Source organism: Drosophila mauritiana, chromosome 2R (assembly GCF_004382145.1).
Source record: "Drosophila mauritiana strain mau12 chromosome 2R, ASM438214v1, whole genome shotgun sequence".
NCBI lineage: Eukaryota > Metazoa > Arthropoda > Insecta > Diptera > Drosophilidae > Drosophila > Drosophila mauritiana.
The window spans coordinates 17,666,198-17,686,066 of record NC_046668.1 but is presented as its reverse complement, the minus strand read 5'-3'; the positions used below and the strand labels follow the sequence as shown (position 1 = coordinate 17,686,066).

Sequence of the window (19,869 nt, the reverse complement as noted above, 5' to 3'; positions counted from 1 at the left end):
TTATACGAATCTTTTACAGTAGCGCAGATAGAATTTACTTTATTCAGGACTTTCCAAGTATTACTTTTTGACATCGATTTTTGTGCACATTAATTTCGATATACATGATGATTAAATTTAGAGTTTTGGAGATTGTTGTTGTAAGGCTACACAGGTATAATTGCAAGGCGTTTCACTTTTGTTTTTTAAAGAATGGTATTTGTATGTGCTCGTGTTTTAACTTGGTTCTTAAAAACGACTGTCTTTCTCAGATGAGAGCGATTGTTTCGTAAGCTAATTAAATGTATTCCATTTGAGTCACAATTATTTCTCACTTTGCACTGTCGTCAAATGTGTGTGTGTGTTACACGAGTGTAGTAGTGGTACTATTCCGACTACACTTGGAAATTTAAGCACTAAGTCCACTCATTTTACATTTTACGCAACGTGTGCGCTGTTGACCGCGTGTAGAGTGTGTGTAGAGTAAGTGTACGGATGAACATGGTTGGATTGTAGTAACTTAACTAATCTTAACTGGTAACTTAGAACTAACTGAATTGTCACTAGTGTTACGTTGGCCAAAAGCAGCCGTCGTTGGTTAGCTAACTCTCCATTCAGAGGCCAATTTTGATATATATCCATTTTTGTATCATTTTTTTCTTTGTGGAAATTTTGCAACTTTCAATTTTCAATCTTGCTGAATTTGTTGCATTTCCAGTACGTGTAGAACGTTTGGAAATTCGTTAGGAACTAATTTTGGTATACTGTGAGAGCCGAAAAAAAGCGAAACGCGAAACAAATTCGTTCTTTTTATAACACTAAACGCTGGCCCCGATCGAAATAGCATTGTCTTGGCCAGCGTTTCAGGCAACAGGTGGATTACTAGGGCCTATTCCACCTGATTTGCCTGTACTAAATAACGGTATGCGTATAAAAACAAGGATATCGAGGGATAGAGAGAATGTAGTGTGATTATCCAAAACTAATTCCCTAGTGCTTGCGTTGCGCCTACGTCGAGCAATCGAAAAGCAATCCGTCAAGGATCAGGATAGCCAGTTTTCGTTGCTCGCGCTTTTTTTTTGCGAGCTGTCTCATCTTAAATGCAGTTGTACATTTATAATTTTTTTTTTGTTTAGAAGACCAGGTTTTCTTAAATGATCTGATCCCTCTCCACGCCGAGGCCCCAGTTTTCCAATGTTGTTTTCTTTAGTTTTTTTCTTTTTTTTGGGGGGTCACTATATCGACGCTTGAGTCGGTTTGCGTGTGTGTGTTTTCTGTGATGTGTGTGATGGTGGTGCTATAATGGGTGATTTTCGATTGACCCCGCTGGGTGGCTATAGGTGGCATTTGGATGGCCACCCAACGCGGTGCACATCCCATGGTGCGAGCGGTACTTAGTAGACAATGAGCAGGTTGTTTTCATTGAATCCGGCCGAGTGGCCAGCATTGCGTACAATGAAACAGGATCCGTCGAAGTGCATGCGTTTCTCATTACGACTGCAAAAAAAGACATAATATTATTAAATAAGAACAAAAGGAATCTTCAAATATCCAAAGATATTTGAACTGTGCAAGGGTGACTATAACTTTGGGAAATACTGCAAAAGTATAGAATCAATATCGAATAAATATACGACGAGAACATTGCATTCTTCGAGTGCATCATTATTGCAAATAGGTGTGAATGCAGTGGCCAACTCACCGGACGAACAGATGCGAGGTCTTGCCCAACGAAGCCGTGCAGTGGATGCCGGTGGTGGTCAGGGTGGCGGATCCATTGCCCGGACTGGTGCGAATCAGGCACTTGCTGTGCTGGCGGCTGACCTTGACCAGGCCGTCGGCCGCCTGGGTGATGCGGAATCCATTAATGTCGTACACCTCGGTGCCGTCCTCGGCGCAATTGTAGGTGGAGTTGGCGATTACGTCGTGGGCATCGGACACAAAGGATGGGCCGTGGCGCGAATCGCTGGAGGGTGTTGTTAATTGGAAAGAGGATCTTGGCGAATTGATTTGGGCAAATTTCGTGCTTAACTCACTCATAGAACACCGCCAAGGTGTAGTCCTTGGTCAGGTCGGTGAAGGTGTCGGTGGTGGTGCGAGTGCCAGCTGTGTCCACCAGATAGATGAGGGCACAGGACTCGCTGGTGAAGCTAACGCCCTTGTACCACATTTTGGCATAGCGACTGGAAGAAAATTGTTGCAGCTATAGTTGCATAGATTTTATACGAAAATCTAATGTGAAGTTCAAGTTTAAATTCCAAATACTAGTTTGCCACTCTTAAAGTAAAGCAACGATGCTACTTCTAAGCTTACACAAAGTTGTTGGCCTTCATTCCGTCGTAGGTGACGATCTCCACCTTGGAGCCGCTCTGCAAGATGCGCCCATTGGGATGGATTAGGGCAGAGTTGCTGCAGTTGCGCGATAGGGCGGCGGCCACCATGCTGCGCTGGTTCAGCACGCGGACAGCTTTGTCCAGGGTCATGTCAATGCTAGAATCGAGCATGATTTGGAATGAGCAAGGGATTAACCTCCCACCAAGTTCACTTACCGAACGCCGTCGCGCAGGCGCAACTGGATGGTGCCATTGGACATGGCAATGGGTCCAGATCCTGGACACGGTGGTGGGGTGTTGTTCTCGAACTCAAAAGTGCGCGAGCTGACGCGATCCATAGCAAAAGGTGGTGGTGGCATTGGCGATGGGAACTGCTGGGTGTGATGTGCCTGTGGCTAAGTAGGTATACGCATATTTCAAAGACACGAACGGAGCAATAAATCAAAGCATTTACCATGCAGTAGGCTCCGTCCACCTCATAGCCATAGCCAGAGTTGAAGCGTCCAGTGAGACTCTTGCCGCTGCGCGTTATGTTGCCGGCATCCATGTTCCAGCCCACGGCCTCGTAGCCGGCACCAGACTGCGGCACGACTCCGAAGCCCGAGTGGGGAGCAGCGTGCATGCCCATATTCATGTAGCTGCGGCCGCAGCTGTTTGTCTGGCTGGAGCACTCCTTGGCCAGGACGGAGGTGCTGGTGCCCACGCTGGCGCTGTTTCCCATGCTGCTGCTGCTGCTGTTGCCGCGCTCCAAGCCGCGCTTCACTCCGCCAGTCAGCGAAAGGCTGCTCATACGTGTAGCCAATGGGCTGTTCATCGACGACACAAAGCGCATGGTGGCTTGCTAGGGATCGGTAGGGGAAAGGGTATTAGATAGTACATCAAAGATGACTGGCAAAAAATAAAAAGATAAGATGACTTGCAAAAAATGCGAAATATGCTAAGTGACATGATTTTTTTGCATATGCCTTGAAAATGGAGGCAACCCTATGGAGAAGTGACAACTCTACTCACCGGCGATGGGTTGTTGTTGGTGAAAACGGAACGCTGGCGCACACCATTTGGAGCCTTGGTGGGCGAGCGCAAGATGTTGTTGATCTTGTCGTTCAACTGGGCGCGGGACAAGAAGTCCTCGGCATTGAAGATGCCAACGCGGCCGCTCTTGGGCGTGGCCAAGGGTGCGGGGCCCGGAAGAGCCAGCTCCTCGACCTGGGGCTCATCCAGGGCGCCGGTGTGCTGGCACTGCACCTCCTTGGTGCTGCTGGTCTTGGGTGCAACGGTGTCCTGGGCGTCGGTAACCATTTTGTCAAGATTCGATTGTGCAAACTTTATGGGAAAACCGTATTGGAATCGAATGGGTGATGGATTGGTGTTCTTGGTTGAAACGGGACCTGGACTTTGGTATGTGGATCTAAACGAGAACGGCACACGCGGCGTGCTGACTGCGAAAATCAAAGTACTCTGCTCGACACGGAACACAACGACTCAATGAGAGGAATTTAATTTTTACTTTTTATGACTTTTCAAGAGCACTGCTCGCTGCGACAATTTTCGAAAGAATGACTGGCCTCAAGTGCCGATTTAAGGATGTGCCATCAATTCTGACAGTCCCTGGCCTACCGGGTTTTTCGATAGTTGAAAGTGTCGTAATATCGAGTACATATACTTTCGATACTTTCTTTTCCTTTCTCATCCCTTGAGCATTTGAAGCCCTGGCACTTTTAGATTTCCCGTGAAAGTTCAACGTATATCCGATTAGTGCTGCATACTTTTAGACGGCAAAAAGTTGATTGAATTCAAAATAACGCATTTAAGGACGACACTGTAGTGTAACCCATCTCCTCTCGCTTTTAGTGGCCGGAAAACGAAGTTTCGCCTTCGTAATTGAATCGAGAAATGGACTTGAGCACACACAGCAGTGCTACCAGCAATTTATTGCCGCTCATTTTTATAGTTTCTCCGCTTTAAGAGGCTTAGGCTTTAAGATTTATTGGGAAACTGCATTTTCCGAGCAGCAGGAAGTGCAAGAAAAAGTGCCGTCATTCTTATCGAACTGGTTAAATGCTGAACAAGTGCACAGTGGCAAAGTTTTGAAGCGTTGGCAGGAAATGTCAAGAGTCAGATAAAAGTGATGTTTGCACGTAGCACAGTTTAGTACTTTGCTAATAAAAATGCTATCCCCTTCTAAAATGTTGCTTTAACCTGGCTTAAATTGTTGTCAAAGTCACACAATCACTCAATTTAAATTTAATATACATTCAACTGAAACTTTTAAAATGCCATATTTAATAAGAACTGGTATTTATGCGAAATACCTTTACGCTTTTCCAGTCGAACAGCAACAAGTTTTTGGATTATTTCCTAATGACTGAACATTAAAGTCATAATATATTTTAGTAATAGCTCCTTAATCGTTTTTCTTGTCGTTTATTTGCCATTTTATTTGCCAAAATGTTGACATATTAGCCACAATTTTTGGCAAACCACCAAGGTCGTTTGATTTCCACTTTTGTGGGTTCACTAACTCACCTTCAGTGTGCGAAGACCCTGAACTTCCGGAACTATTGTGTTTTGGTACGACTGTCAACTCTTTCCGCTCCCATGATTGATTTTGCCTCTTGATTTGAATACACACACATATGTGCGGATTAGTTTGGTTAATGAGCGCATTGACTCCTTGCATTTGGCCATCGGCCCACTCAGATTTAGATTGACACTTTCGCCATCATTTCTATTTAAATGGACGCGTTTATTTAGACGCTTGGCTGGCATATTTTATTTTTTAAATTTTATTTTTGGCACTTGGTCGGGTCATTAAAATTCAGCCACTGCAGCTGCAATTCCGCCCACGCATCGCATTGACTCAGTTTTGAGCAGCGCCAACTGAAAGTGAAAATGTTTAATATATGGTATTTATAGCAGGAATGCATTCGCATATGCATTCAATGAAATACGGAAACTCATTTGTAAAAAGCACCCCGCCCACCGATGTGATTTTTCCGTTGTCACTTTCGCCAGCCGCAAGCGAACAAATTGGTTAACCTCCTTTTTCAGTATTTATCGTTGGAAATATTCGCACATATTCATACAGCTGAAAATTCGGATTTTCAGCGGGCGTCGTTGGAATAGTTTGCTGAATTTTGAATTCAAGTTATAATTAGGCTCGTTTTGTAAAAGCCAAGGCACTTTTGATATGAAAACTAAAAGAAGAACATTAGCCAAATGAATACGGCAAATTCGCTTTTATTTGCCGAAGCTCATTAAAATGTGGAAAACTATTTTCTTCCTCGGCAGTCGGGGGCGAAAGTCAGTGAACTTTGGCGCAGACAAAGATCATAAAATCCATACTAGTAAAGCTTCTATATATAGAAAGTGCATAGGACTACAACTTGGCCAGTGTTGCAATCTTTGACGTCACCGTTCGCGTGTGTGGCAGTGGCAGTGGTAGTGGTGACCACTCAGATTGATGAGAAACTTATGGCATAATTGAAATGGCTTTTAAAATCCATTTGTTCAGCGCCTTCTTCCTTATTAAATCCTTAGCAATTTTCATTAAAAACAATTAGCGCCAACGACGCCACTTGCCTTTGTCGACAATACCAGCCCCTTCAGTTTCTCCTGGGGGACAGGAGGTGCTCGGGAATTGAATGGACCGGGTTGGGATGGGATGGAAATTAATTGATTGTCAAGATGAGGCAACGGCAACCGAGCTGTGTAAACAAATAAATGTGTCTGGTCATTCAGCGGGAGATCTTTGTTGTCGCCTCTAGATGATAATGCCGCCCCGCTGTCAGCGATGGAATTACACTCACCCACTACATACTTATATATATATATATCTAGATATTCCGATGCACATACATCTGCGGATCTGAACCGACTGGCACGCGACGCTAAAAGCCTCTCGGCTTGACTTCCATCAATATTTTGGCATTCCCGGCATTATTCTGGCCGCGTCGAATTCCTTGGTGACTTTTCTGTTTACACAATCCCCTTAAATCCCGTGCCCCCGCCTCGCCCCCCTGCAAGGTGATTCACGGGGATTTCCTGGAGACGAAGAAGCCACCACCTACGCGTGACCAAAAAAAAAAAAAAAATTATATAAAAACAGATTGAAAGGTTGGTCAATTGGTGGTCTGGGCCAAAAGTCTGCCGACTGCCAACGGCCAACTGCCGCCGTTTGACGTCATCGGCTCTTCGGCACTTGCCAAAAAATCCGCCCATCTCATACGCTCATGTCTATGGTCTTATAGTTCATCAAAAAGGTGTGCCAGGCGGTTTTTTCCCATTTTTATTTTTTTATTTTTTTTTTGGCTGCATGGGTTAAACTTTCGCAAGATTTAATGTGTGCTGGCGCTTTGCCCGCGTTGTCGGTCCGAATTTCACGCTTCATTGGCGGGCAAAAGTGACGTTGTCGCGTCTGCTTTGATTTTGATAAAATAGGCCAAAGTGTTCATCAATAATCATTTCTGTAAAGATCGGTGAGCGAAGCAATTATTTTTACAAAATTTACAAAGAGCCTCGCCAACGAACGCACAAGATAAGTTGTCCCAGGCATGGCAATTCATTTTTTTTTTTTTTTTGAACATCCTTCACACATCAAAATTTTACGCCGAGTGGGCGGCTTAATGGGTTAATTATTGTTCTACTTTTTAAGAAATATTATGTCAACAAGTTCTGGGAAATACATAAGCCGTGCACGTGATTTTTGCAACGCACTTTAATTAGTTTTTATCAATTTAATTAAATTTTGTTAAGTAGTAGGTAGCAAAGCCAGATTTTGTCGATAAAGTGGAAACAATATAGTTATTAATTCCTAAGTAGGATATTTAAATGAATAACATTTATATGAACAACATAGTTTCCACTTTAAAGGCCATTGGTAAGTTTAAAATTTAATTCATGACATTTAGTAAAGAGAAGTATGTAGCAGCACCCCCAGCAACCGCAACTTTATTTATTTAATTTTAATTACTTTACTTAAATTTCCATTTATCAAAGAAAACCGCACGAACTTGGCGCAGCCCCTAGAATATTCCTCATATTTTATTCATTGGTAACCCACATCGAAAGCCACTGTACAAATTTATACATAAGAATTGTGCAAAGAGCCAGGGAAACGCGAACGTGCCTCTTGGCAGGTGCCACGCCCACTTTCCCGAAAGTGTTCTACATTCTCCTGCTTTCCTTTCACCTTGCTCCAAGAATCCCGAGAAGGTATAAATCAAGTGGCTTTCACTGCTGCCTGTTCCGCCTTCGCAGGTTTCATATATATTTTATTTTTTTTCTGTTGTTTTTGGCGCATATTAATTTGTGGAATTTTGTCAAAATGAATTGTATAATTTTATAACACATGCTCAGCTTTATTTGATGAGCCGTGTCTATAGAAGCGGATATATGCATGTATATAACGACTCGCTTTCTTCCCTCCCACTTTCGGGTGGAATAAACTGTCCGTTTTATAGGACAATATACCCCGGGATCGGACAAGGTATCCGCACCCAGAGACAATTACAAATGCATTGGCAATTGCAGAGCAGAGACAAGGGTTCCATAGTTTCCGGCACGCATTTCGCTCGCTTTGTGCCATTATTTTATTTCCAATTCCCGGAGCGGCAAAAGAATCGGCCAGACACGCCGTCCAGACGGACGGGTTCAACGCACTGGTTGGTACTGATGGAATCATCGGGACACCCAGCCATTGTTGACTGCCAATTGGCCATAACCAGACCGAGCGTCGAATAATCGCAAACGGTCTGAACTATTTGCAATTCCCCAGCCCCAAAAGCCGAACATCTAGCGCAGACAACCCGCTGACTCAGAAATGTGGAACCATTCCCATTCCCATTACCATTTCCATCCCGTCGCAGCAAGAACCCATCACTATAGCCATCCTCCCGAGAACTGTCAACATTCCGTGGCGTCCTCATTTCGTGGCGAGTGAATTTACAATTTCTGCAGCGAGCACACCTTTTTTGCAGTTTACACGAAGCGAAACAAATAAACGAAGTGAAAGTGATTTTTTTTGCTTATCATTATGTTCTTTGTTTTATTTGAATGGCTACTGATGCAGTCGGAGCAACAAATATTTATATTAAGTGTCCCTTTCATCTTGATCTTAATTTTTTATGCAGTCTATTTTATTCACCTATTTAATTCAATTTTAATTTGTTCTAAAATGCACACTAAGGTGTCCTTTCTATTGTGATTAAATAGTAGTAATACTATTTTATGTTTAGATATATTTCGACCATTTTGATACTTAACTTAATTCAGAAATTTTACTTTGCGATAGGTAATTTCTCTCAGTGCAGGCTGTAAGGTAAAATTCCCGTAGCTCTCTGTGGGGGCTGGATAACTGCGAATGCGAATGGGGAAAAAGTGAACCACAACCGCTGCCCATTTTCGTGTGTCTCCGTTGTTTATGGTCCGTTGCGGTGGCCACCGCCAAGTGCACATCTTCATCCTCCACCGGCCATTTGCGCCACCCACACCTCGCTGGGATCGGATCACCTCAGTTTGGTGGAGGCGGAATGCTTTCATGTTATTTCTCGGCGCTGTCTTCTTATTGGGATCAAGTCAATATTTGTCGAGTAAAAATTACTTCCTGCTCCGAAATGGTGGCATCTCTTAAGTAGCCCCATTCCCGAAAACTGCCTGCCACCTTGATGTTGGTATTCCTGCCGCCCTCTTAATTTACGAAAAATTACAAATAATTGTTTGTATAACTTGATGAGACCAAAAACGTTTTAATTAGGCACCGTTCCACATTTAGCGACCTGCAACTTGCCTTCTTTTAATGAAAAAGTTGCCTATCTTTCATGTTTTAAGAATTGCAAGCGCGAGTTTTTGTTTAATAAATATTATACGTTGTGTTTAACCAAACTTCTTCGTGTGTATTTTATTTCTATGGAAAGAAATTTTAAACTCAAAAATTTAATATTATGAGCAGGTTGCCTTTTTCACCACATAGACTATGTACTCAATTTTTGGTTATTAAAATCTTTTATAATCTTTGACGTTTTTTAATATTAACGATACATCTATATGTATGGCAAGGTATGGTCACCACTCCATCCAAAATTAAAACACATTAATATTCAAATTGAATTATTTTAGTTAAGGCTTGTTCGTGGGAGAAAAAAAGTGTAGCAAACCGGCGTGTCATTCAATTTTGCAGAGCACATGTCCACTTCGGGATTGAGTTTCGATTTTTGCTGTCTGGCCGGAAGGGAGTTAAACCGGAAATGCGAAAGGGGCGGAACCGCCCACTCCCCACCCTTACACCTCCCACTTCGCACTTGTCAGTTGGGGGCGGGTAAACTTGGCCGTTGTGCTTGTTGTTGTCGCAGCTGTTTGTTTGTTTGTTTGTTGTTTGCTTTTAGCCAGCGCCAAAAGCGTGTCAAACGAAACTGGTAACTGGAAACTGGAAACTGAAAACGGGCGGGCGTTTTACACATGGGTACTTTAATGCGTGGAGCTCGGCAAACACAAATTCAGAAATGTGTACCCAAGAAGTCAAGGACTCGGGAAAGCTCTCAGATTTATTCGGTGCAACACAAATGAGGCAAGGCAAACAAACAATCAGTCGAACTGATTGCTTATCCAAAATTATAGTCGATTCGCGAGGCTACAAGGCATCCTCTAACTGGCCTGCATTTTTGGCGGCCCGGCCTTCAAACGAATTTACATTAGATTTTTGCCAATCGCACTTGAGTTTTCCACTATCAACGCGTAAAGATGTCAGCGAATCCATTAGAAAAACGCCATTAGCGTCGCCATTTAGTGTCATTAGCTGGAATTCATAGTCGTTCTTGAGCGCGTGGACATGCCGGAACTCAAAGGCGACCTTTGATCCAATGATGTTGGCCTAAAAGCCTGGCGGTCGCTGCAATTACCGTTGTGGTTTCATGGCGGCCCATCTGTATCCTACATCCTGCATCCTGGATCGCAGCCACGCAAAACTTTGTCAACGCCTGCAATTGGCCTCGAACCGCAGCAATTAGTTGGTGTGGCCTCGTTTAATGGCCTTGTAATTGGTTATCGGCAGACCCTACTTAGTTGAAAGGTATCTGGCTTTATCACAAAAAAAGCAACTTTAATTGGGGCAGTTAGATGATGTAGAATAAAGCGGACCCTTGTTAAACTCGAGCGTTTGGAAGTGGGTCTAGCAACTTAAATCAGCAGTAAATAATTTAAATAATTACGTCGCAATTTTGAATACAAAATACATGGCAGCATGCATTTACCCGATATCTTGCTACCATTTTTAAAGACATTTTGGTAGGGTATTGAAAGCTTTCTATTCACTATGGAAACTGGCAAAGTGCCACTATAATTAAAACGATAGGTATCCAGGGGCTAAGAAACACGACCTGACCAGGACTTTTTCCAGGAATAATAGCGTTGTGTATGCCACTGCCACCACTTCCATTTGTCGAGTTTCTAACCCGACCATCGTGTCCATTGCAGCGGTCCTGTTGGCAGGATGTGAAATAAGTGCGATACGATTCATCTGGCTTATTGCCATACAGCATCTGCAGGAGAAAGAATCCAATAAATAGGATTTAAGTGGAGCATAAATGCAATATTCAAATGAAATCGTTTTTAATCACTTTTCACTTAAACCACTCTTAAATTCAACATATAGATTAATACAAATATTTGTGGTTTCACTTACCATCGGCTTGTCCTGGCAGTCGCGCTGGAAGGACATCACCTTGCTCGAGTTACGCTGCAATGGTAGTGGCAATAGGAGATCCACATTACAAACATATGCGCGACTGATTAATGATACCCACTTTCCCGATGCCACCAATCATCACGCTTGGTCACAGGGGCTTATTTGCATTTCGTATCTGCGAATCGAATTTGCATTTGCCCTCGTTTCAGCGGCCAAAGTAATTAATGCCCCAGGTCCCAAGTGCCTCAAAAAGCAAAAAAGAAGTGAAATAAAAGCAAAAGGCGGGTGAAAGGGTGAAATGCAGATGCGGATTGTGGATGTGCGGCACCGAGGCAATCTATGGCCCGAAAGCTAATGCGTAAACAAAGTTCACACTAGGGACATCGTCGGCATGGAGGAGTGTTGGTGGTGGGTCCTATAAAGTTTTAATTGCATTGCAGCTAGCTGGCTAGATGGCAATGCGACTAGCATAAGTTTCTGCTCCAGGCGGCTTTGATCCGCACGAAATTCAATCAGCGAATTCGGCCTGTCTAATGAGTCGCTAGCAAAATTTGGAAACCTCATTTGGTTATGTAAGACCTGGCGGACTGGGGCTTAAAAGAGGCGACAAAGTTGACTTTGTGGGGGGTCGTAAGCTGGCCTAAGCCTTCCACGGGATCCATCGGCTACATGGAGTCTCGTTGGGTGTGGGATCTCTGCACTGTATGTGCTCCTTATACGCCGCTCTGGCTTTCCATTAAATTATGGTAATGGATTTTTTATGCACTCTGTTTTTGCTACTTGGGCTTATTTTACAACCACTTCCCGCGTCGTTTCTTTGCTCCTCGGATTTGAGCCGCTTACTGCTGGAAATTAAAGCCAGGCGAGCTGCGTCAATACTGTGAAAATAATCAAGGAGTCTGCACTTTATTGCTGCACGCAAAAGGGGGGAATTAAACCTTCTGGAACTCGCTGAATTGACTTAATTCGATGAAAAATATTTAATGTTTAATAGCTAACTACAATGTAATTTTCTTAAAATTACTTCACTGACAGCATTTGATGTTTACTTGAATAAGGAAGTAAAAAACATTCTGTTTGCATGCACAATATAATATGCAATCTGAGATATGAAAACAAATTGATTTTGTGTAAATACCAGGACAAATATGTACAAAGTGCACTAGTTACTTTCTGTACTTTCTATGATAAAGCTAGAATTGCTCATACGCCGCGTTGGCCGGCAGAAAGTGCAGCTCCGGATTCAATTAGTCGAAGTGGAGAGTTGGCTCGATTTAATGGCTCCTACTGTGTACATTCGTTGTTTCTGTGCTCATCCCTTACGTGGCAGTCGCTAATTTCACAAAAAGGGGAGAAACTTTAGCTGTGGCAACATTTAGCCAAACAAAGTTGAGCGATGCATAAAAATCAGGCATTCCATGTGCCACTTTGTTGCCGCAACAGCTGCGCTGCGGCAGCTCCAAATTGGAAGGATTGGGGAAGATTGGGAGCGAGTGTGTCTGCAGATGGCTGACGGCATACGTGAAGAGTTAAACGCTCCGCAATTCCCGTTTGCCGACGCTCGGGAACATTTGTGGCACGTTCCACGGTCGTTTTACGACGGGCCAGAAGTTTTTCCGACTTTCCACATACGCAGCGTTGGTGGAGAAGTGGAAATTTGTACAGCACATGTACATATAGTTTTTTATTCTGTTGTTTTTGTACCCAAGCCCAGTAGTAGACATCACGCTTAACATCTTTAATCCTAACAACGAAATGTTTCCAAGGGACTGTGCTCTTAGAATGGTAATTATTATTAAGGCGCTCAAAAAGTATTTAATTCTAAAGAAATGTAAGTAGATTAATTGCCAAGGGAGAATTGTTTTTACGGCTCAATTTTTTTTTATCACATTCCTATTTTAATTTAGAAGAATATTTGCCACTCACCCGCATTTCCACGCGCATTGTCACACAGTATTTCTTGGTGCAGTTGAGCACAGTAACAGCACTGGCGTTCTTCAGGCAGGAGGTATCACTGTAAGCGTTCAAATAGGTGCACACATAGCAATCGAGCGCTGCAAAATACACGATATATACTACTATATGTAATAGAGGATTGAACGAGGTCATGACGTTGGACGTTCGTTTTCGTTTCGTGTATTCGAATTTAAATTTGATTTTGATGATCATCGTGATGATCGTGTTGTCGCTGTGCTTTTCTTAGAATTTAATAATAGCCAGCCCCCCAGAGCAGTGGATGCAGCAAAAACAAACATTAGCAGCTATAAAAACACAATAATTAATTGAATTTAAGTGAGAATTTTGGCAGCAGACTTTCTGTCTATTTGCCAAGTGGCACGACAACGTCCTCGACATGTATCGCCGGCTATATCTATCTATATGGCTATACGAATAGCACAGTCTATATTTGAATCAGCCTTTTGTGTAATAACAGTGACGTCAATGGCCCCACTAGTGGCCACAATTTTTTTGGCCCGGGATGTGTAAACGGATTGATGACACGAGACTTTTCGCTCGACCCTCGGCAATGGTGCTCTCATACGTAAATGTAAGAAATCAAAAGACATTGAAATGATGGGTATCGAAATCCTTAGCTCTTACCACGAACACAAATCTATTTCGGTTCAGAATCTGCATTATGAGTTCTGCATAAAAGATTTGACCGCGGGGATCATTCTTGGCACGCTTCGATGCGGTTCGCGGTATTCGAAAGATAGAACATTGTATCATCCCGAGTGAAGCGGCTTACAATGGGCTCTAATCGGCGAAAAATGCAATATATTTTATATGATATGTGTGCTAACAAAATGTCATGAGTTTGCGGGAATCGAGCGGTTAGTCAGTTATATAAAAATAGTTGGTGCCATGCAAGAAATTTTCATTTCTGATAAATGTATTGAGGTGATTACTCATAATACTTTCCTCATAGTTTGTAATAGAAATATAATTAATTTAAATGATCTGCAAAGTTTACTTTCGTATTGTTTCATACCCACATACCCATGTCAACATGGCGTATGAGTGACGTATTTATAAACTGTCTTGCCGAAAGTAGATTTGACTTCAAGTGTAACCATTTGAAAGCCTCATTTACACTTGATGGCAACTTGTGGGGGATGAAGTCTTTTTCTGAAATTAAACACAAATCCCTCGTAATTTGCATAAATGTAAAATTCAGTTCTAAGGATAACCATTGAGCTTGAGTGCCCTCAGTTCGCCGCCCTCGAAGAAGATTCGGCTTTCAAAACCGCCCGTTCCACTGTGACTGGAGGACTGCCGAGATCTTTGAGGAATGATTTGTATCATCTTTTGTGAGGCAATCAATAAATTTGAATGTGGTCATAGGCGAGTGACGTCGACAGCTGAACTCGACAAAACAGATGAAAATGAACCGAACCGAACCGAATTGTGAGAAAAGCACGGAAGGCACAGTTCGGTGAATCAAGTGGGGGGAATCAGGCCGCTGTGTCCAATGCCCAGCAAAGTGAGGCGAAATGAGTGCCAAGAACACATTTCAAATTCACCTGATTTTTCTCGCTAAATTTGCGCTGAGTTATGAGTCGTAGCACGGCAATTTCGCAATAAAACAGCTAATTAAGTTAAGCGGAAAACGACCTGCTAAGCGAGCACTCAGTGCCAATCAGTGGGTAAGGTTAGGATTTAAATGGATGGATGATGGAACGGTTAGGGAAACCCGTAGAAATACCATTCGAGAAGGCTGCTGACATTAAGACGACGCCGAGCACCGTGAATGGAAGTAGGGATTTTGACAGTCCGTGCGGCAGATTCATGGCGATGACTTCTATTGCGATTCCCGAGCTCTGACAGCTGCAGGCGCGAATCCGGACTGCTTGGCTTCGACAACTGGCACTTGACTGACTCGAGTGGAGCTCGATACGATAGCCGTCCATGTCGATTGATGTTTGATAAATGGCAAACAACAACAGATCGATATATGTACATTCGTACACACTCCTTATCGGCCGGCTAACAGGGAATGCAACTCTATTTGAACTGTAATTAATGGTAACAATACCGCTTCTTCTTCTTGCTTACAGCCCGACCGCTATGTCCCCGGCTCCCCCATCTTCCGCGAGACCAGCAGCCCAACGCCCCACCCCGCCCTCGCGGGGCCTATAACATCGCCGCCCACTTCAGCCTCCTCCTCCACCTCCACCTCCGCCAGCACCGCCGCCGATAGCACCGCCAGCAGCACCATTACCGCACCAGGAGCAGGACCAGGAGGAACTGCAACTACCAGGAGCCGAGGAGCCAGAGGTGGGTGCACACGTCTCAATGGAAATTGAATTAAAAATTTACTTTCACGTAATTGGCTTTTAAATCACTTGGGTTGCAAAACTAATTACAAAGGTGTCTCAAAGTGGGTGTTAAGCAAAATCAATGCTGCATGTTTGAGATGTACTATTCAGGGATTGGAAATGTAGTGTTGCATACACCATTATATAATACCAAATTATTATTAAAAAGTTATATATTTGGTAGGCGGTATAATAAACATACATATGCATCCAATAAATCATTTAAAAAAAGGATGTTCTCATTTTCTTTTGAAATAGCATTTTATATTATTTGCATAGAAAATGATTGTTTAAATTCCGAGAACATTTCTATCAACTCAAACCTCTTTTTTTCTGCGTGTCGGGTAAGATTTGTGGCCTGATGGCTGATAGTTGACATAGTTTTCGCGACATTTGTGTAAATAATGTACAATGGCAACATGCAAATGGCCCTGCCCGTATAATTTCCGGGCCTGTCAAACTTTTCGCAAATTCTGGGCCAAACTCTTCGTCGCAGTCGACCTCTTTTTGCGCCTCGAGTTCCCTGACCTCCGGCGACAGTCGCCCATGGAGTGGACGATATGCCGGATATGGGTGAGATGGCGAAGGCAACCTTATGGGGAATCTCTTTGAGTGCGCCTGGATAAACAACCACAATTAGGGGAGTGAGATGGCCGGGATATTCTGTCGTCCGCACAATTAATTGTGGAATGGAATTCGATTATTTGATGATTATTATCTCAGCACTGTTTGATTGTGTGCTTTGTTTTTCCACGAAAAGTTCGCCACGTTTACGTGCGAAAATCTCTCGCCCGTTCCCGCGCTTGTGGCCCGGGAAAATCCCCGGAGAATGGAGCTCAGTTACCCCCCGTTTTGGGGTTGACTCACTTAATGGCGCAACATGTGAGCCATCGACGAATAAGGTGGCCATGTCACGCTATAGTCCATCGATTTTATTTGTTGATTTAGGAGCGAACTATGGATTGTCGGAGGTGGGGTGTAGTTCGCAGCTATTAGCTGTCGATTGAACTGCATTTATTTCAGAAATTGCGGTATTTGTTATTCGAAAAGTACAGGTGTATCATACTTTAATCAAAGAAGTTTTAATTGCATTTAAAGTTTAGGAAGGATATATGAAACCAGTTTGTATATATGGTTTTTTGTTAGCAAACAGCCATTTGTGTTTATGTCTGCAAAACCATATAAAGCAACCGCAATGGGAAACTAAAAGCTAGAAAGAAAACCGCAAATGTCTCTTAACGTAAATAACCAGCTGACCCTAATCCCCTCTTCCCACAGCCATGACGGCATCTCTGGCTCATGCCGCACAGGGTAACCACAACAACAATAGCAGCACCAGAAGCACATCCAACTCCAGCTCCAGCACCGGAAAGTCCAAGCCACCGGCTGGCTATATGAGCACCCGATCGGCGGCGATGATGGCCTTGGCATTGGGACAAACATCGGGTGGAAGGAGCGACAAGTCACCGCAAGCTCCTCGAGCCGCATCACCCGCCCAGTCGCAATCCCAATCCCAGTCCCAATCGCAGTCACCCCATCCCGGTGCTACCAGGAGGCTATCGAATGCCTCTTCCCTACCCAGCAATGTGTCCAGATCCAAGCCGTCAACTCCGACGGCAACCAGGGCGGCAGCACAGCTAAACGGTTCCAGTCTCTTCTCCGGCGGCAGCAACTCCAGCGGCTCCGACAACGATGGATTCAGTGCGTCCGGCTCCTCGGCAGCCACTGCTCTGCGTCGTTTATATTTCAAGAGCGGACGCAGCATCAAGAACAAGATTAATGCCTCGACCACGTCGTCGACTCCTCTGAATGGACTACCTCTAAATCCGGTGTCCAGTGCCTATCACAACTCCGTTGGTGGACCCATGCACAATATGACGACTGCAGGTGGAGTGCCAAAGGTAGATATTTACAATAAACTATAGTGTATCTTTGTATCTTAACGATCCAACTGCACAGAAGCACTAGTTTCTATGCCATTTGCATTCATTTAAAACAGACACTCTGTTTTATGTTAGCCCGGCTTTAAAGAAACAAATTGGCAGAGATTACCACGAGCTTTTTACATTTATTCCTTTTTAAAAGTGCTAAAAAGCAACAGACCAGAAGTAATTTCTGTAATCCCCTTGCAGCTGGTGGTGATGGGCACCTCATCAGCCTCGATTCCGGACACCACCATTAACACGTCCACTGACTCGGCCTGCACGCTCATCACGAATGTGACCCACACGGATACCTCGGAGACGTGCGACTCCCTGGACATGGGTGAGTTGCTTCACATATATCCCGATCTGATTGCTTGATTGATGTCCTCGTGCGGCCGAATTAATTAATCAACTAATCAATCTGGCCCGCGCCTTCTGCTATTCCTTCTTTCGTTTCCTTCGCCAGGTGACAACTCGGGTCCCAGCGAGCCGCTCTTCAGTTCGCTGGAGGAACCACTGCTCACCGCCGTCCACATCGATTCGGAGCACGAGGGATTCGGCGGCATGGGTGGCGGCAGAGGAGGCGGCAATGGACGCGGCGCCACTGAACTGGAACTAACGAGCTGTTCGAGGTATCCGCCCAGGCCCGACATGAATCTCCAGGACAGCGTCGAGGTACGAGTCGGAATTTAATTCCGGATTAAATTCGCTTGGAGAACAAGCATTTTCGCAACTGAATCATGAGATTATTCACTTGTGCCCAGAAATGGATCCTTATTCCTTCTTAAAGTCCGAATTGGTTTCGTTTCGTTTGGAGTTCTTGAAATTGGAAAATGCTTGTAACAATTTAAACGTTTTTAAGATTTATGTAACCCTGACGCCCTTAAAAACAATTGATTACTTCAGTGACTTGAACATGAATATCCACTTTGGAAAGTATTTTCATTGTCATATAAGCAGTTAACTGCCAGTGCATTTCCATAAATTTACCCAGCAGTTAATCAGTCATAAAGGAACCTTAGTTTTTATTTATTACTTAAGAGAATATTGGACTTATGGTGTTATTACGTTTCCTTGCAGAGCCAGGAGTCCTGCTTGTCCATCCTGACCGGCGAGCCGTCCTCCACCACGCCACTTCTCTCCTCGCAGCGACGCCACCCGACGGGCGGTCACTCGCCGGGTAGCCAGCGACAGGAGGAGCGCCGGGAACGCAAGGAGCGGGAGCCCAGTACGGCTCCGCCGCCCACTCGAGTCCGGGAGCACTTTACTTTCGATCCCCCGCAGTCACCGAAGTCGGCGCGCAGCAGCGAAAAGTCCACTAGTCACTTTTCCTTCAAGAACTATGGTAATGAGTCGGCAAAAGATGCCGGAGTGGGTTCGGGAAAAGGAACAGGATCTGGAGCAGGAGTGGGAGGAGGGGGAGGATCTGGATCCGGGGTTGGAGGAAATGGAGTTATGGCCGCCAGTGAAGGCGATGAAGAGGATGACGAGCGCAGCGGCGACAGCATTGGCAATCGCAGCAAGAAGCTGAGGCCCCGGGAGCGTGACCCCAACCACATCTCGCCCAGCGTGTCGCCCTCGCACAGTCGCCGGGCCAGTCCTAAGCGGGAGAAGCGGAGGACCACTCCCATTGCCTCCACGGGCGCCATATCCAAGGTCAGCTCGGCACCGCCCACCATGAAGGATGCGAATTTTTTCGGAAGTTCCGGGAAGCAAAAACAGCGACAATCGCAGAACATTCCGCCGCACCAACTATCGCCATCGTCGCAGCAGCGAAAGTACTCCTCCAGTTCCTCGAGTGGCAGCAGCGAACGATGCTTACGGGAAGCCACCGGTCCTGGAACTATGTTCCCCTTCGATCGGGAAGCTCTGGACTACGAGCGCATCCAGCGGGAGTGCTTTGCTCCGAGCTCCACGACGGCCAGCAACAGCAGTGATTCGGAGGCGGAAAACTGTTCCGTGTATGAGCGAAAATCCGGAGCAGACATCTTCCAGCAATACTCGCGATTGAGCCACCAGGAGCAACTTCAGCAGCATTACCAGGAGCAGCGCGACTGGGAGCGGGATCGGCCGCCATCGCGCAAGAACTCCAAGCGCATCCGACCGGATTCGGTGATCCACACAACCATCCGGGAGAACCAGCAGTATGTGCCGCAGTCGGATGCCTTCTATCCCCAGGCCAAGTCCTCCTCCTCGCCCAGCGATCACTCCTACGCCGAGCTAAACAAGTTCGAGGACATTGCTAGCAAGTTTGAGCAGATCCCGCCCAAGCATGGCTCCGTGTCCGGATCCGGATCTGGTTCCCTTTTGAATCTTCATCACAAGATGCCCAGTCCGGGCAGCGAGTCCGCCGTCAGTCCCACGGACTCCACTCGCCGGAGATCCTTCAAGAACAAGCAGCGCCATCAAAAGGAGGAGCACTTCTACATCCAGACGGAGGATCGCAGCGGAACAGCAGCTGGCAATGGACCCATCAATGTGACCGCCAATCCCCTGGAGGCAGCTGCCGTCTGCAAGCAGCCACGTGCCACCATCGTCGTTCAGCAGGTGAGTTCACCAAAGAGGCAAATATTGAATTTATCAGGATCGAGAGGGATTGATTTTCACTCTACCGATCTTGTTCTATAAATATT

General features: G+C 44.9%; 3 protein-coding genes across 5 annotated transcripts in view; 1 reads left to right on the top strand and 2 right to left on the bottom strand.

Moving 5' to 3' along the window:
* The window catches only part of LOC117136147 (platelet binding protein GspB), a 38,546-nt gene that overhangs the window by 5,237 nt on the left and 13,440 nt on the right, over positions 1–19,869 (top strand). The window contains exons 2-6 of the mRNA XM_033296863.1: positions 15,051–15,270; positions 16,590–17,212; positions 17,444–17,576; positions 17,703–17,911; positions 18,317–19,783. Coding sequence (XP_033152754.1) covers positions 15,051–15,270; positions 16,590–17,212; positions 17,444–17,576; positions 17,703–17,911; positions 18,317–19,783 — 2,652 coding nt within the window. The remainder of the gene's footprint in view (positions 1–15,050; positions 15,271–16,589; positions 17,213–17,443; positions 17,577–17,702; positions 17,912–18,316; positions 19,784–19,869) is intronic.
* On the bottom strand, positions 12–3,880 carry LOC117136148. Its single transcript, XM_033296865.1, has 7 exons — positions 3,324–3,880; positions 2,767–3,153; positions 2,529–2,707; positions 2,293–2,469; positions 2,016–2,162; positions 1,682–1,945; positions 12–1,476 (listed from the first exon to the last, which is right to left on the bottom strand). The coding sequence occupies exons 1-7, from the start codon at positions 3,609–3,611 to the stop codon at positions 1,374–1,376; spliced, it is 1,545 nt and encodes a 514-aa protein (XP_033152756.1). The 5' UTR covers positions 3,612–3,880; the 3' UTR covers positions 12–1,373.
* LOC117136150 lies at positions 10,564–14,867 on the bottom strand. Of its 3 annotated transcripts, none has more exons than XM_033296867.1 (4): positions 14,699–14,867; positions 12,919–13,067; positions 10,990–11,043; positions 10,564–10,846 (listed from the first exon to the last, which is right to left on the bottom strand). In XM_033296867.1, exons 1-4 carry the CDS (start codon positions 14,781–14,783, stop codon positions 10,619–10,621), a joined length of 516 nt encoding a protein of 171 aa, XP_033152758.1. In that variant the 5' UTR covers positions 14,784–14,867; the 3' UTR covers positions 10,564–10,618. The 3 variants fall into 3 exon arrangements, with proteins under 3 accessions (XP_033152758.1, XP_033152759.1, XP_033152760.1); XM_033296868.1 differs by having other exon boundaries at positions 12,919–13,046; XM_033296869.1 differs by lacking the exon at positions 12,919–13,067 and having other exon boundaries at positions 14,699–14,761.